The sequence below is a fragment of the Micropterus dolomieu genome, linkage group LG03, assembly GCF_021292245.1.
Source record: "Micropterus dolomieu isolate WLL.071019.BEF.003 ecotype Adirondacks linkage group LG03, ASM2129224v1, whole genome shotgun sequence".
NCBI classification, from domain to species: Eukaryota; Metazoa; Chordata; class Actinopteri; order Centrarchiformes; family Centrarchidae; genus Micropterus; species Micropterus dolomieu.
In genome coordinates, this window is record NC_060152.1 from 26,924,217 (window position 1) to 26,948,381 (window position 24,165).

General features: G+C 41.2%; 1 protein-coding gene and 1 long non-coding RNA gene across 4 annotated transcripts; one reads left to right on the forward strand and one right to left on the reverse strand.

Annotated features, from left to right (window-relative positions):
• Positions 1-2,027: 2,027 nt before the first annotated feature.
• On the reverse strand, positions 2,028-23,075 carry macf1b (microtubule actin crosslinking factor 1b). 3 transcript variants are annotated; one of them, XR_006824439.1, is made up of 41 exons: positions 22,790-23,074; positions 19,152-19,888; positions 18,873-18,929; positions 18,610-18,780; positions 17,920-18,086; positions 17,662-17,821; positions 17,469-17,553; positions 16,833-17,077; positions 16,160-16,279; positions 15,962-16,069; positions 15,635-15,853; positions 15,075-15,278; positions 14,707-14,938; positions 14,372-14,598; positions 14,165-14,287; positions 13,977-14,078; positions 13,679-13,780; positions 13,316-13,480; positions 13,042-13,197; positions 11,290-11,487; positions 10,896-11,024; positions 10,600-10,770; positions 10,354-10,509; positions 9,993-10,199; positions 9,748-9,867; positions 9,493-9,662; positions 9,224-9,383; positions 8,622-8,816; positions 8,180-8,305; positions 7,746-7,889; positions 7,342-7,530; positions 6,977-7,091; positions 6,651-6,817; positions 6,354-6,516; positions 5,917-6,071; positions 5,743-5,817; positions 5,406-5,523; positions 4,693-4,838; positions 4,017-4,137; positions 3,631-3,891; positions 2,028-2,652 (listed from the first exon to the last, which is right to left on the reverse strand). XR_006824439.1 is itself a non-coding variant. In XM_046045003.1 (40 exons), the coding sequence occupies exons 2-40, from the start codon at positions 19,806-19,808 to the stop codon at positions 3,866-3,868; spliced, it is 6,351 nt and encodes a 2,116-aa protein (XP_045900959.1). In that variant the 5' UTR covers positions 19,809-19,888; positions 22,790-23,074; the 3' UTR covers positions 2,028-3,865. The 3 variants fall into 3 exon arrangements, 2 of the variants coding, with proteins under 2 accessions (XP_045900959.1, XP_045900960.1); XM_046045003.1 differs by having other exon boundaries at positions 2,028-3,891; XM_046045004.1 differs by lacking the exons at positions 2,028-2,652; positions 3,631-3,891; positions 4,017-4,137 and adding an exon at positions 5,037-5,103 and having other exon boundaries at positions 4,717-4,838; positions 22,790-23,075.
• Positions 14,460-18,243, forward strand: LOC123968323. Its single transcript, XR_006824440.1, has 4 exons — positions 14,460-14,944; positions 16,847-17,133; positions 17,603-17,851; positions 17,937-18,243. It is a non-coding gene; the product is annotated as an uncharacterized LOC123968323 (long non-coding RNA).
• Positions 23,076-24,165: the final 1,090 nt, after the last annotated feature.

Genomic DNA, 24,165 nt, shown 5'->3' on the forward strand with positions numbered 1-24,165 from the left:
GGTGTTCATCCCTCCAGTAGAGTTTCACAGTTTGGAGAATCTATGAAAGAGACTATCAAAGCTATTCGAGCTTGTTGATGTGTTACTTTGTTTTTTCCTTTAATTTCTTTCACATTTTTGTAATAATACACACAATGTGTATAATGTGCGTATCATACAGTAGTGTTGTAGTCAAGACCACCCAAACAGAGACCAAGTCAAGACCAAGACCAGAGTTTATCAAGACTGAGACAAGACCAAGACTTTTAGCGGCTGAAAGCAGTCGAGACCAAGATCGAGAGAGGACGAGACCGAGTCAAGACCAAGACCAGTTCCCTGCATTGCATGGCACACAATAAAATGTGGAACGAGATCATAGGTAGTTCTCAAACTGATCTGAAAGATCCACATTCCCATTAAAACACCCACATACAAACACTAAGAGCTGAAATCAATGTAAGCATCGCAGGGAGGGATGACAGTTGTTAATTAGGGTTATTGGTTGCATTTGAAGCAATATCTTTTACTTCCAATCAAAGTTAGGATGTTAACAAATCAGACAATGCAAAAGCAATTTATTGATATTCCCAAAGTTACAGTCTTGACTGGTCTTGAAATAATATCCTGGGTTCTCAATGTCCGAGACCGAGACCAAGACCATCAAAAAGTGGTCCATCAAAAAGACCAAGACCAGTCTCGAGTACTACAACACTAACATACAGACTACAATATAATATTGCCTGGGTAAAAATGATATGTCCCCGGGAGAGAAAATCCATATCACCAAAGAAATGTTCGGTCCTGCTGATTGCATGACCTCTTCTCTCTGCAAACTCAAAAATATCACTTCATCTTAGGTCTGTACATTTGTGAGCAAAAGACACTGATGTCCAGTCACAGGACAGTGTTGTCTTCATAAAACCTCCTGTGACCTGGAGTCATGGTGAATATTTGTATAGAAGTACAATACTCTGCTTTCTTTCTCAAAACAGCTGGGCTCTGTGTTTAAACAAATATGTCTGTGTTTTGGTACTGCATGTACGGAGCAAGTGAGTCTGAAAGAGTCACTTGTTAGACATCAACAGGAGGGCAGCTTGGGCTAGAGAGCCACAGATGGAATTTCTGCAATTGAGAATTTATCATTAAAAAAGATACCAAACACAAGACTATGTCCACCTGACCTTTATCCTTATTCTATAGTTATGGTGACTGGTGACGCATTCTTCCAACTTAATATTTGGATGCTCATTTGTCAGAATGTGTACTGTAATGTCTAACGTGAGGGATTCACCTTTATGTTAATTAAACAAGAAGAATTCATTAGCAGCCCCCTTAAAACATATCAATAAATGTAATGCACTTGTATGTAATGTGATATGGGAAAATAATTAGATCAGTTGGACGGTAATCTTTCACTTCTCAACATTGCAGAAACATTCATTTTGCCTTGTTAGTTAGTGGTTTAAGCCACTATTATTAACACTTTTATAATAATAAAGCATCAAATGGTAATGTATAATATGAAAGTGGTCAATCATAGTGACGAACCCACCGAGAACTATTACCCAATTCTGCACTTCCCCTCATTCTGAAAGAGCTTTTTATAACTTCTTTTGGCTCTTTGTTATGGTTTTGTGGCTGCAACTTTACTGTTTGGTTTAGTCTCACTACTTTCATGTCATCATTTCCAACTGCAGCAGGCAGCTGTTTTCAATGTAACGGGTCTGATAAATATACTGTAAGCTACCTGCTCAGCGCCAAATGGCAGCGACTAGCTGGTGAACTAATTTGCCATTAACTCAAATATGATAATATGTCGTGTTCAAAGCTTGTTTCCACTGCCCCCAAGTAAAAAAAACAGTTATTTAATACATATAGACTAGCATATTAGTTAGCCTAACTGAACAAATGAACATACTACGCCTTAAATGAACTCATCATGCATCCATCTGAAGGAAACCTGTTTTAGTGTGATCATTGGTCTTCCATCTGGCAAAATAGCAAATGCATGCAGGCCTGTATAATATAAATAAGGCAATGATCATGGCTTTTTTTTATTACAAAAAGATTTATTGTTTTTATACAAGTGGACATAAAATTATTAGTGACATTCATCTACAGTTTCCCTAAATTAGACATCAGAATTAGTGCTCGGTATAGAAACATTTACAGCATAGAAAGATTAGGGTGCATAGCAATAGAAGTGAAATCTGCCTATTGTATTTTTACAGTACAGTATCATTTCAACCTTCTCCAGCATCAACACAATGAGGCCAAAAGGGAAAGGTACTTTATCAGGTAAAAACATTTGGACTTTAAAAAATCACTTTGACAACTGCATAGACCAATTGCAATTAGGTACATAAGCAACCTCAGGTAGATCTAGTACAAACGTACACATACAAATACAGTACCTTTACACTGCTGATAGCATATTGTGAAGTCTTAACTGCTCTACAATGAAACCAGAGTAAAAGCACAGTGCAACACTGAACAACCTGTGCTGAAGACCGATAGTGGAGTTGCAGTTGCTTCTCTCTCTGGGAGAATGTATTTCAGTGTTTTTTGCAGAATTGATGCAAATTGGTATAGTCAGGAGGAAACCTTGGAGGAAACAGATGCAGCGTCTCACATGTTTCTTAAACACCAAGTAGAGTAATAAAATCCAGATAGCTGTGGGACATAGTGTGAACAGATTGGAGGTCAGAGACAAAAACATCAAGGCAAACATTTAAAGTGTACTTGTTTTGGTAAAAGAGTCTGGAAAAGGAAAACAAGCAAACTGAAATGTATATTTCACTAAACAGACTACTGGACGTATACCCTTCAGTGCATTCTTACGGAAAATGAATTCTCTTAATTACGACAACTGACAAATTTCCCATCATCGAAATAACCTATCTACAGTAGTTTGACACAGAAAAAGTGCATTTTTATAAAAAAGAATGTGCTAAATAAAACTTTCCCAGGAAGTACAATGTTATAAAGAAAACAAAACATCTACACTTTCACAGTAATGTTCCATAGAAATACATACACCAAAAGGCAACACCAATCCTGAGAAAATAATCTCTACAAATCAATCAATCAATGACCTCCCGTGCATTGTTGATCATTACACAATCTCCAGTGTTTCAAAAACATCCTTACAATAAAAATACAGGATAATTTGAAAACATGGTGTCAACAATGGTAAAAGACAAAAACAGTGTGGCCCTGCCAACAATGTCATCTTCATGGAATGAAATAAAAACAAATATATTACAAAGTTTAAGGACAGCATTCTGTAACCTTCACATGCTTATGGTTTTGGTATATGTGTTTTTTGGACGCTAGTTGGGGCAGTCAGACAGTACAACACCTTTACATACCATGTACAAACGTGTTCTTGCTTTATAACACTTTTTAATCAGTTACACCACGTGACTGCCCATGAAAGAGCATTATTCTTGGGTTCTGGTGCCATCTGACTTTGCTCATCTTTACAACCAACAAAGAATAACAAGTGTGAAAAAAATTCTATCTGATTTAAGCAAGGCTCTGGCTATCATGCAATAAGCATCCATGCAGAACTTTTCAATTCCTACTCTCTACGCAATCAGATACTACTGTTTGAAATGCAACAGGGGACAAAAAAAACTCTAGACTGACCTCCTCATTGTCCACACAAAGAAGACATTCTTCACGCAGATATTTCAAAGTGAAAGACACTTTAGGATCCGCTCTGTTGACCTTCGCTGCGCTTTTCTGTCAGTGTCTGCTTTTTAGATGTGACTGATGCACTGCTTTTTGGCCCCAACATCGTGTTACTTCTGCGTATCGGGAGCCAAAGGCGGTGTTTGGGTTCAGCACGACAGCATACACATGGTTCTCAGGGCAGAAGTAATCATGTGGGTAACCTCTTAGCTTCATCTGGAGGGTGTAAGAGACAGGGCACTGGGTTAACTCACCAGGTTATAAGTTCTTTTCATGTCAAATAGAAATTAAATTGTAAAAATTAAAAATGAAATTTCCTTAAAAATAGGTTACTGGCTGACCTGATGGCGAGGGAGAATTATCCTCTCCTGTTGTGACAAAGTGTAGATCAGACCCCAAAGCAGCAATGGAGCTCCTGGGACGGATGCAGCGATCACCGGAGAAACTTCTGCGGAGTAATGCCTAAATCAAGACATATAAGCAGACTAATTAGATGTCTAAATGGTCAAATATCTTACAGTGCTCTCGGAAAATTGCTACATGTTGTATTTTATGTTCCTTAAAAGCACATATTGCCTGCATTTAATGATTGATAAAAACTTAAATCAACTTTTGCTGGGGTAGGGTGGCGTCTTTTGGTTTCTGAAGGGGGGAGTGACAGAAAAAGTTTGAGATCCACTGAGTTAAGCCAATATGCAATTGTAACTTTGCAAGAGTGGAACTGCATGAACTAAAAGATATGTCCTTCTTGTAAATAAAAAGAGGTATACACACAGTATGTAAATATATAGCTTAGTGAAAAATTTAAATGCAGCGCACATGCAAGTAAAAGCTGCAAATACTCTCAAGGATGTTCCAGTGTATTTATGGTAATAAAAATAATCTCTCAAAACTAGTGTGGTTATGATGATTTTTATTAAAATACTACATGTAGCACCTAGATAAATAGTTTTCCATTAACAAAAAACAACCAGGATGTTGATGCAGCCTGTTTTAACAGTATAGTTTTTGTCTTGCCTTGCGTGTCATGGGGCTGGTGGGGGCGGAGGCACTGCTGTAGAGGCTGAGGCTCGAGTTGGACCTGCTGACAGTCAAACCCTTAGAAGTGCTTCCTGCAGGAGACAAGTACTTCTCCTTGATCTTCAGGTTGGTCCTGCCTTTCACTGTTGATGACACAGCAGGGGAACTTAATAGAATACAATAAAAATGCGTAATTTATAGTAGCCACCACTACTAGACAGCCGACACTGTGTGCATAATTGAAGCAAGATTGCTGATATAATTGAGAAAAGAAAAGTGTACCAGAAACAGATATTTAGTGGAGCATGCTTTTATATTTAACTGTTTTCATAGATGCATACATCCATCCATCCATCCATCGTCAACCGCTTATCCTGTGTTCAAGGTCGCGGGGGATGCATACATGCTCTTTTTAAAAACACAAAATGTACGCAAACAGTATCTGATATTAGTTACACTAACTATACTGTAGGATAGCATGGCACCAAAGAAAAAATAGATTATAAAATTCAAGTTGGATAGTTTGTTGTAAATTTACTGTTTATTTGACATTAGAAAAAAAGATTAATCTGAGACCAATCATGTGTTTAGATTATAATCTTTTGAATGCATTTTTAGTCATATCTGGTGCTGAAGACTTGCCATATTACAGTAAATAATTGCTTATATAGTCTGCAGGAATTATTAGCAGTAAGGAGTGGTGTACTGACCTCTACAGGGGTCATTCTTGACCAGGAACTCATCAAGAGCAGTCCAGCCTCCTCCCACCCTGACCATCAACGTGCTACGCAGGATACGAACCATCCGCAACTGTTGGGAATCTCCAAACTGCAGCAGACAGACAAAATACATACTGCAAGTGTTAGTGTTTGAAGCACCTGTTGCTGCATTTCCAAGCTATCACTGATGTTTCAGCAGGCCACATTCTTTCCGGGGATAACATGTTTATTCCAAACAAACAAGAAATATTAACCATATCCTTCCTGTGTGGCCACTGGAAATCAGAGGACCGACAATTTTCAATCATAGTCTATAAAAATGACTCACCCTGTATCTATTGGCACTTATTTGCTCCACTTGAAACCTCTTGGGACAGTTACACTGTGATACCTGTCGACTCACCTGAAGAAGGCAGAGTAATGAGATAGCGCCTCAGTAAGTATAAAATTAAGTTTCACAATAACAAAACCACTCTAATGAGTGAAACTACATTGTCCATACCTCTTCGTTGATTTGATCCGCATCCAGTGTTTTCCTGTAGGGATCTCTGCTAGGGTGAAGCGCACTCACAAACTCATAGTAGTCAATGAAGCCATCACTGTTTATGTCAAAGATGTTTGCCACTGCATTCATCTCCAGAGAGTTGGTGGGAAATTCTACAGCAGAGAGGAACTATGTTAAATTAATTACTTATGGCATACTTTGTTTAAAAAAGTGAACATGGGAAACAATGCTATATTGTCATAAACACCAACAGTATAGACATTTTCCAGTGTAACAGAATAATTAATAGTTTAAAATGTATTTATTCAAATAATGTTAATATGGTGGAATTTATGTTACAGCATGCTAATTAGTCATTTCAGATGCTGCCGTTTGAATTTTATGGTGACACATGGGTCAAAACACTGAATGTATATACAGCAAGTGGGTCTTACTGGAGGCAAGGACATAATCAATTAACTCCTTCTGGCTGATGCGTCCATCCTGGTCCCGGTCAATGCTGCGGAACACGTCTAAGATCCGTGACTTCAAATGACTAATCCACTGTATGTAACGCTTTCGCCAAATATTGAAGTCGAAGTTTGCAAATTCTTCCATCTATCCAGAAAAGGCAAAACACCCCAACATTGATGTTGGTTATTACATCAAATTAAGTTTAGAGAAACATGTTGGGGAAACTGAATTCCAAGGACTCTAACAGCAACATAACCTTTCAAAATGTATGCAATTACCTCTTTGAGTGTTTGCTGTTGTTGCTCCAGACGGTTTTGTCTCGCCACAGCCATTAGCCAAAGTTTCTGCCAATGACTGACCAGCTGACTGAGCTCTGCGGTCTGGGGTTCAAGGTGCTCTAGGGGAACTGGTACAGCAGGCTGCAGCTTCAGAGTGCTCCTCCTCTCTGGATGGAGAAACAACAACATGGTCTGGTATTAGCTCAGGGAACTAATTTCTGCTTTACACATTGTCAGCAGCTGTCAATGATTATCTTACAATAACGACATTATTTTTTTGCACATGTTAATAGGATGTAAACTATAATGTTTTCATGGTGGCTTACTTGTGAGTGGCCGTTTGCTGGGGGAAACCTGGTGTTTAGAAATGCTCTTGTGTTTGCAGGACTTTGTGGCATGTTCAACCTCTGGAAACTTTTTAGTCAACTCCTCCATGAATACCTGCATAGAGGAGAGGTCAGTGATTACATGGCACAGCAAATGTTAGTGTTCCAGAAGTAGTCAATTGTCTGTTTATATTGTAACTAGGCTAAAGTATGATTGTAGGAAGGTATAGAAACCACGTGTTTGGTATTTGAGTGTGTATATTCTCCCACAGTGCAGTGAAAAAGGAAATGGTGGAGCTGCTCACAAGTGGAACGACAAAACAAATGATTGATTATGGTTTAAAGTCATCATGAGCAAATCGTACTGTGTGTTGATCAATCAGTTCTTGGTTCTGCTCTGTGGTCTCAGGCAGAGGCTCTTGGTCTCTGAGGCTGAGGGCTTCTTGTGCTGAGGAGATCCAGTCCAGTAGCCTCTGGACTTCCTCTCTTTCTGCCTCCAGTGCTGACAAGCTGGCCTGGATCTTCTGGCCCTGCTGCTGAGCCCAGGTCTGAACCTGGCTCAGAAATCAAGGAGGGGGAGAAAATAACACTAGTTACTAGTTTACAGTTATTGAAACAGTGTCCCTCTGTCTTCAAAACATATTCAGTTACCTAACTGATAGCAATGAACAGTTTCCTAAATAAGGAGTTATTTATCATGTATTGATTTCCCAGGGAAAACAAAACCTGCCTTAAAAATTGCCTATCATGCCGGCACAAAGGTGCTCACCTCCTCATAGCGGGTCTTGGTGACACTGATCCAGGATTTTAATGTGATTATGGAGTCTGGGTGACAGGAGGCCAGGATCTCCTCACCCAGACACTGGATGTTCTGTAACTCCCCCACCTGAGCCTGCAAGGCACCCACTGATTCCTTCAGGGGGGCAGAAAAAAAGATTTATTGGAGTGAGCCATTAGCTTGGTTTTTCTAGAAACAACAAGGTTCTAACTAACGGCCAGAGTTTCCATCATTCAACCAGTTGAATGGGTTCAGGCATGAGAATATCCACCCAGCTTGACTACCCTTGATAACACTGAAATCTTATCCTAACTTGTTGTTCTGTAGAAGACCCTGACATTTGACCCCCCCCCCCTGGAAGCAGACAAGATGGAAAAAAAATGTATCTCCCTATAGGGAGTGATAAACTATCATGTTATGCTGACCTCATGTTGTTTGCGAAAAGCAAGCAATCCTTCCTCCTCCTCTGGTATCACCCCATATTTCAGTATCCTCTCTGCCTCAGTGAGGCGTTCCATGAAAGAGTGGACAAGGCCGTCAAACTTTTCAGCCTAACAAGAACAAAGACAAAGATAAGAGCAGGGAGTTACCAACTTCTATTAATGGTCAGATATCAGCCAATCAACTGCTATCCATTCCTGATATATTCTATTTTTGCACATGACCACCGCTACCTGCAACCTGATTTTTATGTATGGCTGTCTTTTCATATAAAGAGACTTGTAGTTTGTCATGATTTGCTTGTTATACTTTTCTAGCTAAACAAGGTAGGGGTCAAGCCACTGTCAGCACAATTAATTGCATATTGACAGCTTTAGTTCAATGATACCGTGTCAGGATTAAGAGGCTCATTTGCCTCTGAACTACCTGCTGAAGTGCAGCCTCCAGTCTGTCTTGCTTGCTGACTGACAGTTTGCACACAGACTCCCAGCGGCCCTCCAGTTCATCCATCTGCTCCTGCAGCCAGTGGGCGTCAGCAGTGCTGCTCCTGGTCAGATCCCTTACAGAGCGCTTCAGGGTCCTAATACATCCGGCTCGCTTCCCTAGCTCTTTTTGGAAGGCCTAAAGGAAAGAAATTTAGCTAGCAATTTTGCTACAAAAGAGCATTGCGAAGAAAGTGGCACAAAACATGCTACGCAAACTCAGTAATATAGTAACTTAATATCAAGAAAGCATTACCATATTAATAGTATAATCACTGTAAACAAATTAAACCACAATCAGTGATTCCATCGCAACCTCCATTGTGAGAATGAGCTTATCAATCAGCTTATTTGTTTACAGCAGTTATACCAAGGCATTAAAGTTACTTTCACATATACACAACATTCTACACAAATTAGCATAAATCCTGTGCTTCTATAGTCTGGCATACATGCAGTAGATGTACCGGTACTGTATTTATGTCAATCTGTTTAACATTGTGAATTATTGAGGCAACACATTACAATGCATGACATGTATTGTACCTTGTGCTTGTCTATCAGGTTGTGTACCATATCTTTGTCTCCACTAACGGGGACATCCTCCGCTAGTTGGGGCTCCGCTCTATACAGCCAGTCATTCAGAGCCTGGAGAGCATCAGTGAATCTACCTGAGAACAGCAGTGCTTCCTCCAGCTTGTGTTGTCTGACAGAAGCAAACCAGAATATTGGGTACATTTTCAACGATCAGGAATGTTGATATACTTTGTAGAAACTTGAATGCAAATTTGAATGCATGTAATATAGTTTCATACCTCTCCATAGACTTGCCACTGATGGTATCCCATGTGTCTTTGAGCTCAGCTAGTAGATTTTCCAGATGCTGTCTATCATGGCTGGTTTGAGCTCTTTCATGAAGGCTGCGCCCATTCTTCAATGTAGCTTCGTACATGGGCCTCTTTGACCTCAGCAGTTTCTGGAACTCCTAATTAGGAAAGAAGTGATCAGTGAAAGTATCAACAAACATATAGCATATAGCCAAATTGTATTTATTGTGATGACTACTGCACCTTCTGTTCAGTGAGTTGTTGCTTAATCTCCTCATGGGACACAGCAATCTCCTTATGGGTGTCTAATGTCTGTTCTACATCTGTCATCCAGTCCACTAGCAGGCGCCACGATTCATTGAACTGAATTAGAAATAATGGCAGAGTGGCACAAGTCACACTTTAAGTATAGGTATACCGGTACGTGTATAGTTTGAGAAAGATGGAGAAGGTCATCCATTTAAATAGGAGTTGATATAGTGGTCTACCTGTTTGGCATTCTTTTTGACCTCCTCCAGCTTCCTGCCTCTCTCTGAAGCACGCTGCTGTAGCTTTTTGTAGCGATCCTGGACGGTCATGATTAGGTTATGAATGACATCACAGTCTTCCTTCCTGCTCAGTTCTGTTAGTCTACAGGCTGTGTGCTGCATTGTTGCCTTCTTCTCACCATAACCATTCACCTCATTCACCAGCGTCTGTAAAAAATAAATAAATAAATAAATAAATAAATAAAAAGAATAATAATAAAATAAAAGTGTTTCATGAACCAAAACGGAATACTTCTGAATGTGTAACTATGAATCTTAAGCAGACATATGTAAAGACTATAGCAGGTATAAAAACACTTACTCTGTGATCCTGCAGTTGAGTACAAACTGTGTCAAGAACAAAGCTCGGAGCAGGTAGAATCCCAAAAGACTCCTCACACTTGCTCATCTTAGTGAGAAGGTCCTGGACGTTACTGTGGAACTCCTTGGCCAGACTCAGTCCTTCTGTAAGCTTTGCCTGTGGGAACAGGATGAAACTCGGATATAATAATGCACTAAATCACTCATAAATAAACAGGATGACAAATGACTTTGAAGAGTTAATGACCTTGCGCTCCTGGACTTTGCTGTAAACAGACGCCCATTTCTGTTCAAGAATAGATAGGCTGTGTTCGGTGCTCGATCCCCGGACAACATTGCTGCTCTCCAGCATCCTGTGGATGGCATTTTTCACATCTGTGTAGGCGTGGAGCTTTGACTCCATCTCATTGCACAACTCCTTTTATGAGTGAGACAAAGAACGACAATCAGGTTTTGGAGATGAAATATTTCTTCACTGGGTTAAACATTTTTAATTTCTTGTGTATCTCTATTGTGATAGTTTTAAGGTTTAGTCCGTTTTACCAAGTGGGCACTGAGCCTATCACTGGCAGAGTCCGGCATACTCCACATGGTTTTAGAGGAGGACAGTCTCAGGTCTGTGTTCTCCAGCCAATGCAGAAGATCCTGAATCTCTATCGTAACATCTTGTACCTGAAGGAAAAACAACAGAATGAATACACATTATGCCAAACTTGGACACGCCTCCACACACTTGTATGTTCACTTTGACAATCACCACAAGAAGGAGCCATGATGGACTGATTAAGAAAGATAAAATGCAGTATAGCTGAGAAAACACAGAATCCTAATACAGTGCATAACAATGTCCCACTTTTCTATATACTACTTTATAGTACTAATTCATGACCTTAGTTGCAACTGCAACAAAATGATGGATCTGTTTTTCTCTCTTCACCTGACTCAGTCTGTTCTCTAATTCCAGCTGCCTGCGTTCAGTTTCGCAGCGGACAAACTCCCAGCTTTCATTGAGTTGCTCCAGTCGAGAATGCAGACCATGCGGGCTGTCCACAGACCCAATCTCCAGTAGCCCCCTGCCCGCCTGGTTCAGGGACTCCATTGTGCGAACATGGGACATGACATCATTACACAAGACCTTGGAGAAGGAAGAAGCAGTAGAGGTTGAAGATTCATCATGGTATCAGTGTCTGTGTAATTTAAATGTTTTGCTTACAGATGTGAGAAGTGTTTTCTGGTCTTAGTTGTGTCTGGCAGTTCAGATAAAGATGTGTATTATTGGTAAAGTATAAATCACCAGAAATAATACAAAAGCTCCAGACACAATGTTTTCAGGAAACAGAAGTATGTTATTCATTCAAGGCTAAGTGTTCAGTGTTATCTGGCAGATAAACCCACACACAGCTGAAAAAGTTAAGAGTTACAGGGTTCACTGTTTTCTGAGACCTTCAAAGTCTGAAAGAGCTCTGTTAAACACAGAGCCTACCTATGACAGTGCAGCCATATAATCAGTGTTGGGGATAACGTGTTACAAAGTAATTCGTTACAGAAATGAGATTACTTTTGTCTGTAACGCAGTAATGTAAGGCGTTACTGTTGATAACTTCAGTAATCACATTACAGTTACTAATAACAAAATTGTCAAGTTACTCGCATACTGGTTCTTCATTTATCCGCATAACAGGACTAGAGAAAAATAAATTAAACGTCCCTTTTCGTGTGTGTTTGCGTAACACTTTTCCGACCTCACTTTTGACTTAAGCGCCAGTTCATTAGGATGCAGAAATGGCAGAGCTGCTAAAGACGTTTTTCGAGGGGTGGAAGTATTAGTTTAGAAAGGACAGCAATACCCTCTAGCGCACCTGTGGCGAGGCTCTATAGCCCGGGCAGTCTTGCGCTGACTCCGATGAGGAACAGGTTGTCTGAAAAACGATTTGAGAGACTCCTGCTTATCAGGTATAACCACTTCTTTGATAACCATGTCCAGTAAGAGGGAAAAATCTACTTTAAAGCTATAGTTCAGCAAGTGAGTTACATTAACTTTGTTGTGTGGGTTTGGTCTGTTAACTGCACAGCTCAAGTTACATTACAGATGCTAAGTTTTTTTTAAGTAAATATTGTGATGAGGGTCAGTTTTTTATTGATTATGATTATTGATAATGATTATTTTCAACAAATTAATATTTGCACTGGTTGGAAGGACAATCTATTTTAAGTTATGTTGTATTGTAATGAAATTCGCTATTTAAAAAAATAAATGTTTCCATTGAAATGCCAATTAAAGTTTTAAGCATTATAGTACTGTACTGTAGCCTTGTTCTTCTCTTGACAAATGTTGGGCTTATGTTCACAACGTTGTTGTCAGCTTTGTAATATTAAAGAGCAAAAAAGAGAGATCATGTGTATGTTCTCATTATAATAAGGATTTGTGTTGATCTGGGCATTTATGAAGTGGAACTTGTTATTGTGCATTGCAGGTGATGTTACACAGTAATCCAAAAGTAATGTAACTAGTAGTGTAACTTTCAGTAGTGAGTAATCTAGTAAAGTAAGGCATTACTTTGTAAAAAAAGCAACTAGTAATGTGTAATCCATTACCTTTTTTGAGTAACTACACCAACACTGCATATAATACAGGGCTTATTCTGAAATGTTAGTCCCTATATATTAACGTATTTAGGCCACCACCAACCTTGTGTTTGGCCAGCTCTATTTCACAGGCCTGCAAGTCGATGTTGATTGGCTGGCTGCCCTGCAGTTGTTCAGCAGTCCGGGAAAGCCATGTGTGCAGCTCATCCAGTGTGTTTTGGAACTGACCCAGACCCAGCAGAGCACACTCCAGCTGATGCTGGTGGCAATACAGGAAAAAAAGTACAATATATATTATTCTTTTGTTACAGTTTGCTCATGTTCTTCAAGTCCACATCACATTTTAATAAATAACACATCTGCTTGCATTTTCTCACCTGTCTGCCGACAGTTTCTGACTCCAAACTGTCCCAGCGCTGTCTGAAGTCACACAGCGGAGAGACAGAGCCTTGACGCTCCGAGCCTGGAGACAGCCGGCACACAAAGCGATGGTTCAGGCTTTCTATCTCTATTTTCTTCTGGTAAAGTTCTCGCTTAAATTCCTGAAGGAAAAAATAAAGACAGAATATATGTTTGGACTCATGTTAAATTAGCTATTGTCATGAATAATATATTTCATGTTATAATAAAATACAGCATTCATAGCCAAAAGCAGTATGTGCATAATATGAGACCAACATACTTATTGAGAAAACTAGTAATTTCTGGTTATGGGTGTATTTTAGAGAGTATGCACTCACCTTGAGATCACATAGCTGCTGCCTGACTGATTCCAGGTCAGTTCCTACCATAAATTCTTCAGTAGACCTCAACTCAGCTGACTTCAACCACTCAAAAAGACCCTATTAGCAGAACAAGTCCACACAATCTGTCAGTCACTCATAAGTAAAGCTAATGGGAGTAAGATTACGAACATCGCAAGTTCAACAGAATAAAAGCCTTTGGAAGGATGCCATAACACTGCTTGAGTCAGGTAGTGGCAGCCAGTTTGATATGGGTATTTATATCACATATATATATATAAATATAGACGCACACCTGCATTGTGTCTTGATAATGTAGTGCCAGCTGCAAGGACTCCTCCAGCTTTTTGTGACATTCGTTCCACAGTTTGCTCAAGTTGTTCCATGTGCAATAGAGCTTTACAGCAGCAAAAAGACAACAGTTTAAGTTAGCCAACACAACATAATGAGTTCAAAAGCATATTATTCAAATGTATTTCTTACTTCATCTAAGCTCTTTGTGACATCTGGCTTGTCTGTATCCCCACATGCTGACATCAGATCCATTCCCAAAACGCCAAGGGTGTCCAGATCTCCCTGTAAACTGTCAATATCCTCCCTGAGAGTCTGTAAGTTGAACGGATGGAAAAGATTATTAGTGTCTAATATAACAATGTGGCTTTCATATGCGCTAACAGCTGCCAGACAAACCTGCATAGTCTCAAGGCTCTGGCGGATCGTTTCGGAGTCTGTCCGACAAGCGTTGAGATCCAAAACTGCCTGCTGAGCATCACTGAGAGCCACTGTGACATCACTAACATCACTCCAGAACTTCAAGGCAAGATCCAAGAGTTTCAGCAGCCAGCATTCCCTCTCCTGCGCCTGAGTATGCGTCTCATCCCACAGCTGGGACAGGCTAGACACTTGCTCCTGGATTGCTAAGATAACAAAGATATATATATTGCTTAGAATCTGCTCTTTCCCCACTGTTAATAGCATTGCTGCTAGGACAGTATCATGCCTATTTACAAACAAGACCACATTACCTGTGCCGACAGATCCATCACCAGCTGCCTGTGTGTTAGCCAGCAGCTCATCTGCCTGTGTCTTGACACTGCCAAGGCCCAGCTCCAGCTTGGACAGCTCAGACAGGGTGTGCTTGTTGTCCTGCAGCTGCTCCTGGATCCTTGGGGTGAGGCCTTGAAGAGAGGTGTGAGTCTGTATACGACTGCGCAGGCGGTCAAGACTCTCTCTGATAAGAGTCATTCTCTCATTCAGCTACAGGTAAGAAAAGATATGAAGTTGTGTGCATTTGATATATATTCCAAAGTGTAGGTCTGTTTATAACATTTTCTGCATTATAATAATAATAAAAATAATAATAAACTTTATTTATACATGAAAATATTTTTACCTGTGTGAACCGAGGCAAGGATTCCTCAAGTAGATTAGCAGTCTCTCTGACCCGGTCTCTGATGGCTATATGCTGCTCCTCAGCCTCTGTAGCCTTTCGACAGAACTCATCCCCTTGAATGGGGTTTAGTTCTGCCAAGCGTTTTGCCAGAGAGCATAAGCGTGCAATCAAGGGTCTGTGTTCTGCTATAGACTCCCTGAGACCCTTAGCAGGTAAGAGATAAAAAGAAAGGCTTAATAACAATGTGCAGACTCTTTTCAGAAAGAACTTGATTTGAGTTTAATCCCTAAAATGCATTGAAACAAATCACACTCTCTCACTTTTCATGTCATACCTGAAAAACCTGATCTGCTGTTACATTACACTGGTAGAAAAGTAACCCTGTCAGGAAGTAGATTACATTAAGGAACTGTACTTGGACAGAACAGCTCATTTACCCAGAGGAAAATGGCGACAGACTGTGAAATATAAAAGGACATCTTTGTTGAACTGGACAAAAAAAAGGGTGATAAAAAAAGAGAAAAGCTGGCACTCTAATGTGGAGAGGCAGGTTTCTCTACCTGCAAGAGGTCCTGTTGTTCCCGAAATGCCTCATAGCTAATTGTGGTCAGGGACAGCTGGCTTATCAGGGCTCGGGTTTCCTCAAGCCATGGAGAAACCTCAGTGAGGCCCTCTGAGAACTGCAGAAGAAGCGACTGAGCGTGCTCGAGCTGCAGGACCACATGGGAATTAGTGGCTGAGGTGGTGTTGCATTGTTCCTGTAAGGCCTCTAATGGGGTCTGCATGGAGAGGTGAAAGTAAAATAGACAAATTAGACAATTAAACACCTTAAAAAATACATTTATATACACTATCAATAAAACGGTCGCATGAAGTGTGGAGAGTACCTGCAAATCGCTTGTTTCTCCTTCATCACTGTATGTCAGCAAGATTTCAGCAATCTTCACCATCTTCTCAATGTTGAACCTGTGTTGGAGAATCTCCACTGACAAAATCTATTCAGGAGATAACACATTCATTATAATTCACTTACCAAACATTATTTTATTATTAGTCAGTTATATTTGTATGATATATATCCTGACCTTCTGCTCATAGAGTTGTTCTGCTATGACCTCTGGATCCAGATGAATAGTTTTCAGCTTTTCAAGACTCAGCGCTGTGTCTCTGAACCAAGCCATCTCCTTCACCACTGCCTGTTCCAGCTGATAAGAATATAGTGTATGTTAGCATTAATAACATTTATGTAAGCATGATACTATCTATAAAAAAAACAACAACAACAACACTTGGCAGCAGCATTCTGAGTCTATATGACTGGTATACGAATGATGGTTTAATGTTCAAAAATGGTTCTTGAATTGAATGAATGACTGAAATCTGTAATATACATCTTCACAAAAACAGCAATTTAACATACACTATAAGAATTTAATGAACAAGGCACATGAAAAGAACTGAATAATTAGGCTATATTAAAATTAATTATTAATTAAATTATTAATCTTGACTTAAATTTAACTTTGCTACGTAGCTAGCTATCAAAGCAAAAAAGTGAGTTTGTTCAGGTGAAAAAGTTCCAGTCAAGCTACTTTTTTAAACTGATACCGCAACCTAATGTTAGCTTCTGCAAACAGGTGTACTATTCAGAAATGTGATCAGCAAAATAAACATCGTTTGCTATTCTATGCTAAGCTACATAGTTATATTGAAGCACAAAATTAGCCAGATTCTATCCAAATTCCATCCGAACATTACCCTCTGTCTCTCAGCTGCACACAGTACTGCATCTCCAGCATGTGTCTGCGCTCCTGCTGCCCCCAGAAGCTCCCGCTCGATGCGGCCCAGCCACAGGTGGAGGTCCTCCTGGCTGGAGGTGCAGCGACTGGAGGCCTCCATGGCCTGCTCTAACCTCTGCAGCACGTCCAGACTGCTAAGACTCAGCACAGAGCAACGGATGCGCAGAGCATCCATCTTCTCCTGTACCTGCTGGGCTTCCTCCTCTGAAACAAAGGACAAATCACAAACATTGGTCATATCAGCAGACAGCAGTAATAGGGTAAGATCAATATATTTTTGCAGTTATTGAAAATATTAAAAATCATTATTTATTGCAGTATTGATCAGTAGAAGTGACTCTATTACTGACTCTATACCAGATATCTGTTGAAAAAATATTTATCTGGATTGTTTTGATAATGTTTTGACATTTTAATCAGATCATCTGCAGGAGTTTATTATTTGGAAATTTTACAGTGAAATAATTAGTTGTTTCTGCAGGCAGTAGTAAAATATTAGTATTGGAATAGATCATTTATCAACTTATATTTATCCAACTTCAATGACCATACAGCACTATGCCTATTAGTTTTTACCTGGTGTAGTAAACATTACCTGAAATAGCTTCCATCAGATCGTGTCCTGACTTTTGTATTTTCCCTAGCTCAGCAGTTTTAACTTGAATCTCTTTAACAACCGCCTAAAAGAAAACAAAAACATGTCAGCATTCTAATTCTCTACCCAAACAGCACAATGCATATTTACTACACTGCATATGCACTTGAACCAGACGTGAGAGACTTCCAACCTTGGCCCTATCTGTGGCCTCTGAGATATGCAGCATCACTCTCTCTGCATTTCGGAGTTCAGCTAGGGCCTGTTCCACAGATATGAGCCATTGCTGCAAGCTGTCTACTCCTTCCTGGAAGAGCTGGGCCCTGGGCAGAATTAGCTCCAGACTCGCTCTCCTACCAGCAACAAAACAAAAACCATTTTAAGTAAGATTTGTATCACGGAGTAAGCCTTGCCAAATAAAAGTGTTGCATTGCCAGTAAAAGTAGCTGACCTTTGCTCTGCCCCCAGCTGTAAGGCCTCCCACTTATGTTTAAGAGCGGAGAGCTTGACCTTTGCCTGCTCCCCCTCTTCTCCGGGGTGGACCTCCACCAGCCGAGGGCCCTCCAGCATCATAGAGTCCATACTACACCTTCGGTCAGTTAAGAGACGCTGCAAAAGCTGTAAAAGAATGGTTAAAGAGATACTGAAACGAAAAGTTTTTTTTGTATAATACATTTGTATAAAATAAAAGAACGCAGCAGTACTGCAGATGATGTTTACCATATATTTGAGGTTTAATTTCTGAGAAATGGCATTGCATGCAGTAAGAATAAACATTTATCAAAGCCCCATTCTTGTTTTTTCTGCCTTTGTGTCAGTGGAGAAAGCCCTGTCTCGTGTGTCAAGCTTACATTGTTAAGAGCCAGGCAGGTTTCACCTCATCCAAACAGCTCACAATGGGTGTGATTAAAGCTGAAAGGTGAGAGACTTCTCTGCTTTTTCAAATGCTCACAAAGACTTACTGAAGGTCATAGTGGCTATGAGCTCCACCCATTCAGCACTGAATAGAACTGTATTTAGATTATAAAGGAAGCAGTTACCTTGCCAATAAACCTTTCAGGTGTATTCCCTCTACTATAGCACTTCAGATATGTTTATTTGGAGAGAACTGAGGTGATGATGATTTTGGTGATAAACAGACCTTTTGTTCTTGGAGCTGTGCTTTCACCACTTTGATCTCTGAGGATGGAGGTTTCTGGTTGGCTGTTAACTCCTCTATCTCACAGACCCATGTAAGCAACGCTTCCAGGTTTTGGAGAAATGTGTCTGCATCATTTGACACATCCCTTACTGCCAAGGCAGATCTTGTTCCCTTAAAAAGACCATATCAAAGTATTAGCTGAAGTATGAATGAAATGTTGTGTTTTTGACACCAGGAGAAAAGAGTTCAGGGTAAGAACATACCCTCCATCTGTCTAGGCTGGAATCCTGGTCTGAGCTTGAGTGTCCATCACTTTGGAGCTGTGAAATTAAGACAGTCCACATGTTGTCTCAATTCATAAAATCACTGTTTTAATATGAAGACCCACCATTATATTGTAGAGACAGAGATAGAGACAGAAGCATTGCTCTTAAAGATGTCTAGATGAGAACTGGTGAGATTTTGAGAAGATGAGAAGAGGAAAGAATGAAATGGAAGACAGACGAGATTTGTCGTGTTTGAAAGATGGTGTTTTTATCAACCTCAGCGAGTTCCTCGGCGACACCATTCAGGACTCTAACAGTTCTGGTGACTATAGGGTCCCCTCCCTTATCTCCAGACGGATACTCTGTCACTTCCACAATTTCGGTTACAATCGTCTCTGTCACCTCCGTCACCTCTGTAACCTCTCGTGATGTCAAGGTCTTCCAGGACCAGGGGCTTCCTTCTCTGGAGTCTCTCTGCTGGAAGCTGGACCTCCTCTCTGCAGAGCTCTTGTCTGTGTGAGCCAGGGGGGATCTGGCGAACTCTGGAGGCATTGATCTCCTTGTTAGCGTCCCATTTCTGGATGTTTTTATCGGAGAAGGACTGCTGTGCCAAGCATTATCCAGAGTACTGGTGCTCCTGATTGTGGAGGCAGGAGAGCTGCGGAGGGGTTTGTCCGAAATGGGAGTATGAGCCCCTTCCTCTCTCTTATGATCAATTTCCTGTGCCTCCTTGTCGCTCTCCGCCTCTCTTTCTTTGTTTGCATCCTCCCTTGCTTTGTCGTTGACATCCACTTCTGGTTTGGCCTCCCCATGTTGCCCCGGGGGCTGCCACTCTCTTCGTCGTTGGTAGCACTCCTTCAGAAAGTCCTCATCTGACCTCACATGCTTGGACTTCTGGCCCAGGCAGGTGGGCCGACTGATGAGGTTACCCATAATCCTTCAGCCCAGAGGCTAGTGAGGTAATAGGGCAGGTAAGGCCCCTCGGCCATGCATGCGGAAGATCCTTCAGCTACCTAAAATAAGACAAGGGGGGCTCTAGGTCATGATGTAGTGTACAAGTGCTCAAAAAAATTGCTTTTCTTTCTAAAAGTCACAAAGTACTGCTTGCCACAGCTTACATCTTTGGAAATATCCTATGAGACAAAAACCAGTCTCTCACATCTTTAATTTGCTAAATTTATGTGCCAAAATTGCCCTTTTCTTGGCATTGAAAGACCAGCAGGAACTACAGCAGAGATACTTGGCCTGCATACTCCCTGTCCCTTTGTCTTCCTTTAGACCACATACACACATGCTCCCCATCTATCTCACATCACCAAGTGAAATATTCTGGGCTTAGAAATCAATGTGACAGGCTTGTCGAGGATCCCACTGTTCAGCCTGGCACGGAGAACTGCTGGCAAACAGCCAGCTCTTTCTCTAACTCAGCCTGGACCAGTCCTGGGAAACACGTTAAGGATCGGCTCAAATATGGCAGCCATAAAAACGCAGACATAGCCTCATTTCTCTGGGGTGACGATAAGAGGCGGGCATAGGAACACAGAGTGGCATAGGGGCAGTGGGGGAGGGGGTTAGCAAATGAGTGGAAGAAAGCAAAATTGAAGCAGTGACAAACAGTGTCAGCCTGTCTGCTTCCCCCTCAGCTCAGTGCCTTCATTGTTTTGACAGAAGGGTGAAAGGTGAATGTAATTATCTGGGTCTAGAGGAGTTGAGGTGAGCCCATCAGGAGATCACAGTGAGGGTTTCTGTCGAGGCTGGGTCCTCCCTCTGAGGCAGTGTTGGACTGGTCCATTCAGAACTATACAGGTCACCTCAGGTCATGCTTGGTGACTAAAGATCTGTGGGGGGGCCAATATGGGTCAACAAAGGGGAAATTAGGATGTTGGCTCCTCAAACTAAGATTTTTTTTTCTGAGTTTAAAATGCAGAGGAGGTGGATTTATAGTGCTGTATGGGTACTTTGGGTACTTGAAGGCAGACAGAATTATGTTGAATATGCAGCTCTCTTACATTTGACAGAGGTTAGACACAAAGAAAGCCTGCAGCCAAGGAGAACTTCATGTTGTGCTATTGTCAATATTCTCCCCATATTTGATTCAAATGTCATTGTGTGTCTCCCAAATATTAAATCAATTAAAATATAGACCTTCCCTTAACTAAATGAGAATCTAAAAGTTACCTAGGTTGATATGATGCCTCCATGTGCATTAGGCTAGTAATTATCTACATTATGCATGTCTCTGTAGAGCAGATGATGCAGTCAAGGGATCCACAGGGGAGCACACAGTCAGATCAGAGAGTGGTGCCCAGACAAAGCCCCGGCCTCGAGATCAATGATTACCCAGTTAGCTCAGATCACTGCCCAGCGGTCTCCTGAGGAGGGCAGTGAGAGTGCCTGTGGCCGTGTTCACATGGGTTAACAATTCAAGAGAGAGGGTGTGTCGTGTCTGGTTACTGCACCACATGTGTGGTCGTTTGCTAAATTACACGGTTGCCTCTACAGTGATCTCACAGCAATGTATGTGAGGATATGCTGAGTAGTCTTATTAGAGTGTGTATGGTGCACTACCACGGAGACGCTATTAAAAATAAATATGCAAATACATTGTTTTATCAGGTCTACTAGACTGGGTCACTGAGACACCAACATATAACAAACCTACAGAAGCTGTTTAATCATATTATCGGTAGTTTTCAGCCTCACGTGAAAGAATATAACAATGCCATGACCTACATGATTCTACAATCAAAGCAAACCCAGGAAACTCTCTCAAAATGCCTCAAGCACCATATTTGATACACACCTCTCACTTTCTAGTTTAATGATACTAGAAGGGGAACCAGGGAACTGGAGAACCACGCCGCCATTTAACTCATATTGCGAATGACCTAACCATCTCATCACTTAACCTATTTTGAAATGGCCCTTAATTCAGCCCAGCCCTTTCTCTGCGCTCAACAGTGATTTATGATACATGACCGCCCTCCATTTCCTTATGAATTTGATTACAGCCATAGTATAGGGGCTTAACCATGGTATGGCAAAAGGAAATATGAATAAAAATCATAATATTATTGTTAAGAAGAAAGCAAATACTTCAGTTTCACATTTCAGGTCTAGGTCCTATCTAAATCTCGGGGCATATGGAAGGCATGTGTGTATATATTCAAGGGTTTTGAACAACACCTCACATATCAAAATACCTTACAACAAATCTAATGTTCGCCCTTCGATTCCATTTACATGATTCAAGAAGCATTGTGTGGGTGGGTTTGTAATTAGTAGCAGAACAATAATCGTTAATCACAACAGTGGAGCTCCATAATGTTGTGTCACTGCTCTGTGTCTGCCTCTGTTAAGAGAGGTCCTGAAGTAGTAATCATGGTAGTGGTCCCTAATCAAGTTTTGCAGCTGTGCATATACCCATGAGACTTATAACATTTTAGGGTGGATATAGACGAAGGTCACACGTTTATCTCAAAGACAGTCCTCTAAACACAAAGCTACAGTATAAAGTCGACCGCCAACATGGCTTTGGCACAATGAATACTTACTGAAAATGACCATACCTACTGAAGTATGCTAAAATGTTGATCAGAAATGTGAATCCTTTCATGAAATCGAAGCAAGAGACTGTTTACAAAGAACAAACTTTGGAACCAAATAAGATATACTTACATCAGAATGATCCATTCACACTGATGTTGTCTCTACTGGGATATTTCATTGCCTGCTGCACTTGTGTTTTTCACTTGGTTAGAATAATTAAAGAAAATCCCCCAGTCACAACTCATTCAATGTCACGTGGCTCCCTCAATCATTGACCAGCAAAAGTCCAAATCCAAACTCTCTCTGAGCCAATCCTGGGTTACTGGCAGTTTTGGCGGTTTGAAGCTTACGTGAACAACACTTACCCTGAAGCACAGTTGAGCCAAACAGCATGAGTAAAGGAATCCAGCCAGTCCTCAATCACCATTCAAAAAGGAAAGAAGGTGGGGGGAATCCAGCTTTGTTTGAGCATCCTTTGAATGGCCTCCCGGCTCCAACATCCCAAACTGAAGTCTCCTCACACACACATGCCCAAACCCTCCGACTCAAACTCAATCAAGTCCACTCATTAACACATGTCCACATACAAACACACTTTCTAAACACACTCACACATGCCCTGATAACTCATGCTTTTCCGTTGCCCACAGTCACAAGCAAACAATGTCCTTCTCTCCCCTCTCAGTGCACCCCTCCCCTCACTTCACTTCTCCTCCCACCAGCTCTGCTCCTCTCCCTTTCTTCTTTGTTGTGGGAGCTGTGATAGAGGAATTCCTTCCTTGTCAACGCCGCCGATGGGATAGCGCGCCCAGATGGAGACAATGTATTCCAACGGCTCAGTTGAACTCCCACAGTTCCCAGCCAAGAGCAGTTTTCATATGGAGGTCAGATTTTGCCAGCTCCATATAACGACAAGGCGGTGGCATTCTCACCAGCGCTGCTGCTGCTCAGGTTGCTCATGTACCAGGCAGCTAGGCGACAAAGTGTCCCTTTACCTTCCTCAGGATTTTTCTCTCACTTTCTCCCCCCCATCTCATCCAACAAAGCCCCTCCTCTGGAGCCGACTGTGGCTCAGAAACTCCATGCTGCTTCTGCTTGAAAAATGGGATGGTTGGGGGGCAAAAAAAGGAGAGTTTTCTATAGACCCCTGGGCCGCCCTCGGAACATTCACATGTTAAGTGACAGCTGCCTCAGCCCATTCCCTCTCTCGATGGCGAGGGAGAGAAGTGCAGGCTACAAAAGAAGGGACCCACACCCACCCTGCTACCCACCCACTCACACATTCAACCCCAACCCCCTTGCAGCCCCCCCTTCCCCATTCAGAGTCAGTGCAGCAGTCTCCACAGCAGCAACAAAGACACCTAATTACTGTAAAACATCTCAGATTACTTTTCAACTCACTCCTAGCCATTGCATCCCCGGCCCATAAACAAAGAGGCTGGAAGTAAACACACCAAGTAAAAAGAGAGAGAGAAAGCAACAGAAAGATAATAGTCTTTTCTTTGCTTTTAGCATGGGAAAGCAAAGGAAGGACCCCTATGGTGAAATTCTGTCATTCCCCATTTCAATAAGTCACAATATTTGCATTAAAAATGCAGAACATCAAGTAAACTGTATGCAAACACCTTTACAGCAACATTAAGTCACATTTTCTGGTGTTTAAACCAAATCATGTGAACTTTTTCTGTGAAATATGTTTCAGGCGTTTATTTAGATATGAGCTATGGGAGTAACACTAGTT

What these genes read in the sequence shown, in the direction of transcription:
- macf1b (XM_046045003.1), bottom strand. Translation starts at nt 19,808, where the DNA reads ATGGGTAACCTCATCAGTCGGCCCACCTGCCTGGGCCAGAAGTCCAAG. An exon ending in CAGCTGGGGGCAGAGCAAAG is followed by an intron (nt 17,822 to 17,919) that starts GTCAGCTACTTT and finishes TGTTGCTGGTAG; the next exon opens with GAGAGCGAGTCTGGAGCTAA. An exon ending in TCTGATGGAAGCTATTTCAG is followed by an intron (nt 17,078 to 17,468) that starts GTAATGTTTACT and finishes CCTTTGTTTCAG; the next exon opens with AGGAGGAAGCCCAGCAGGTA.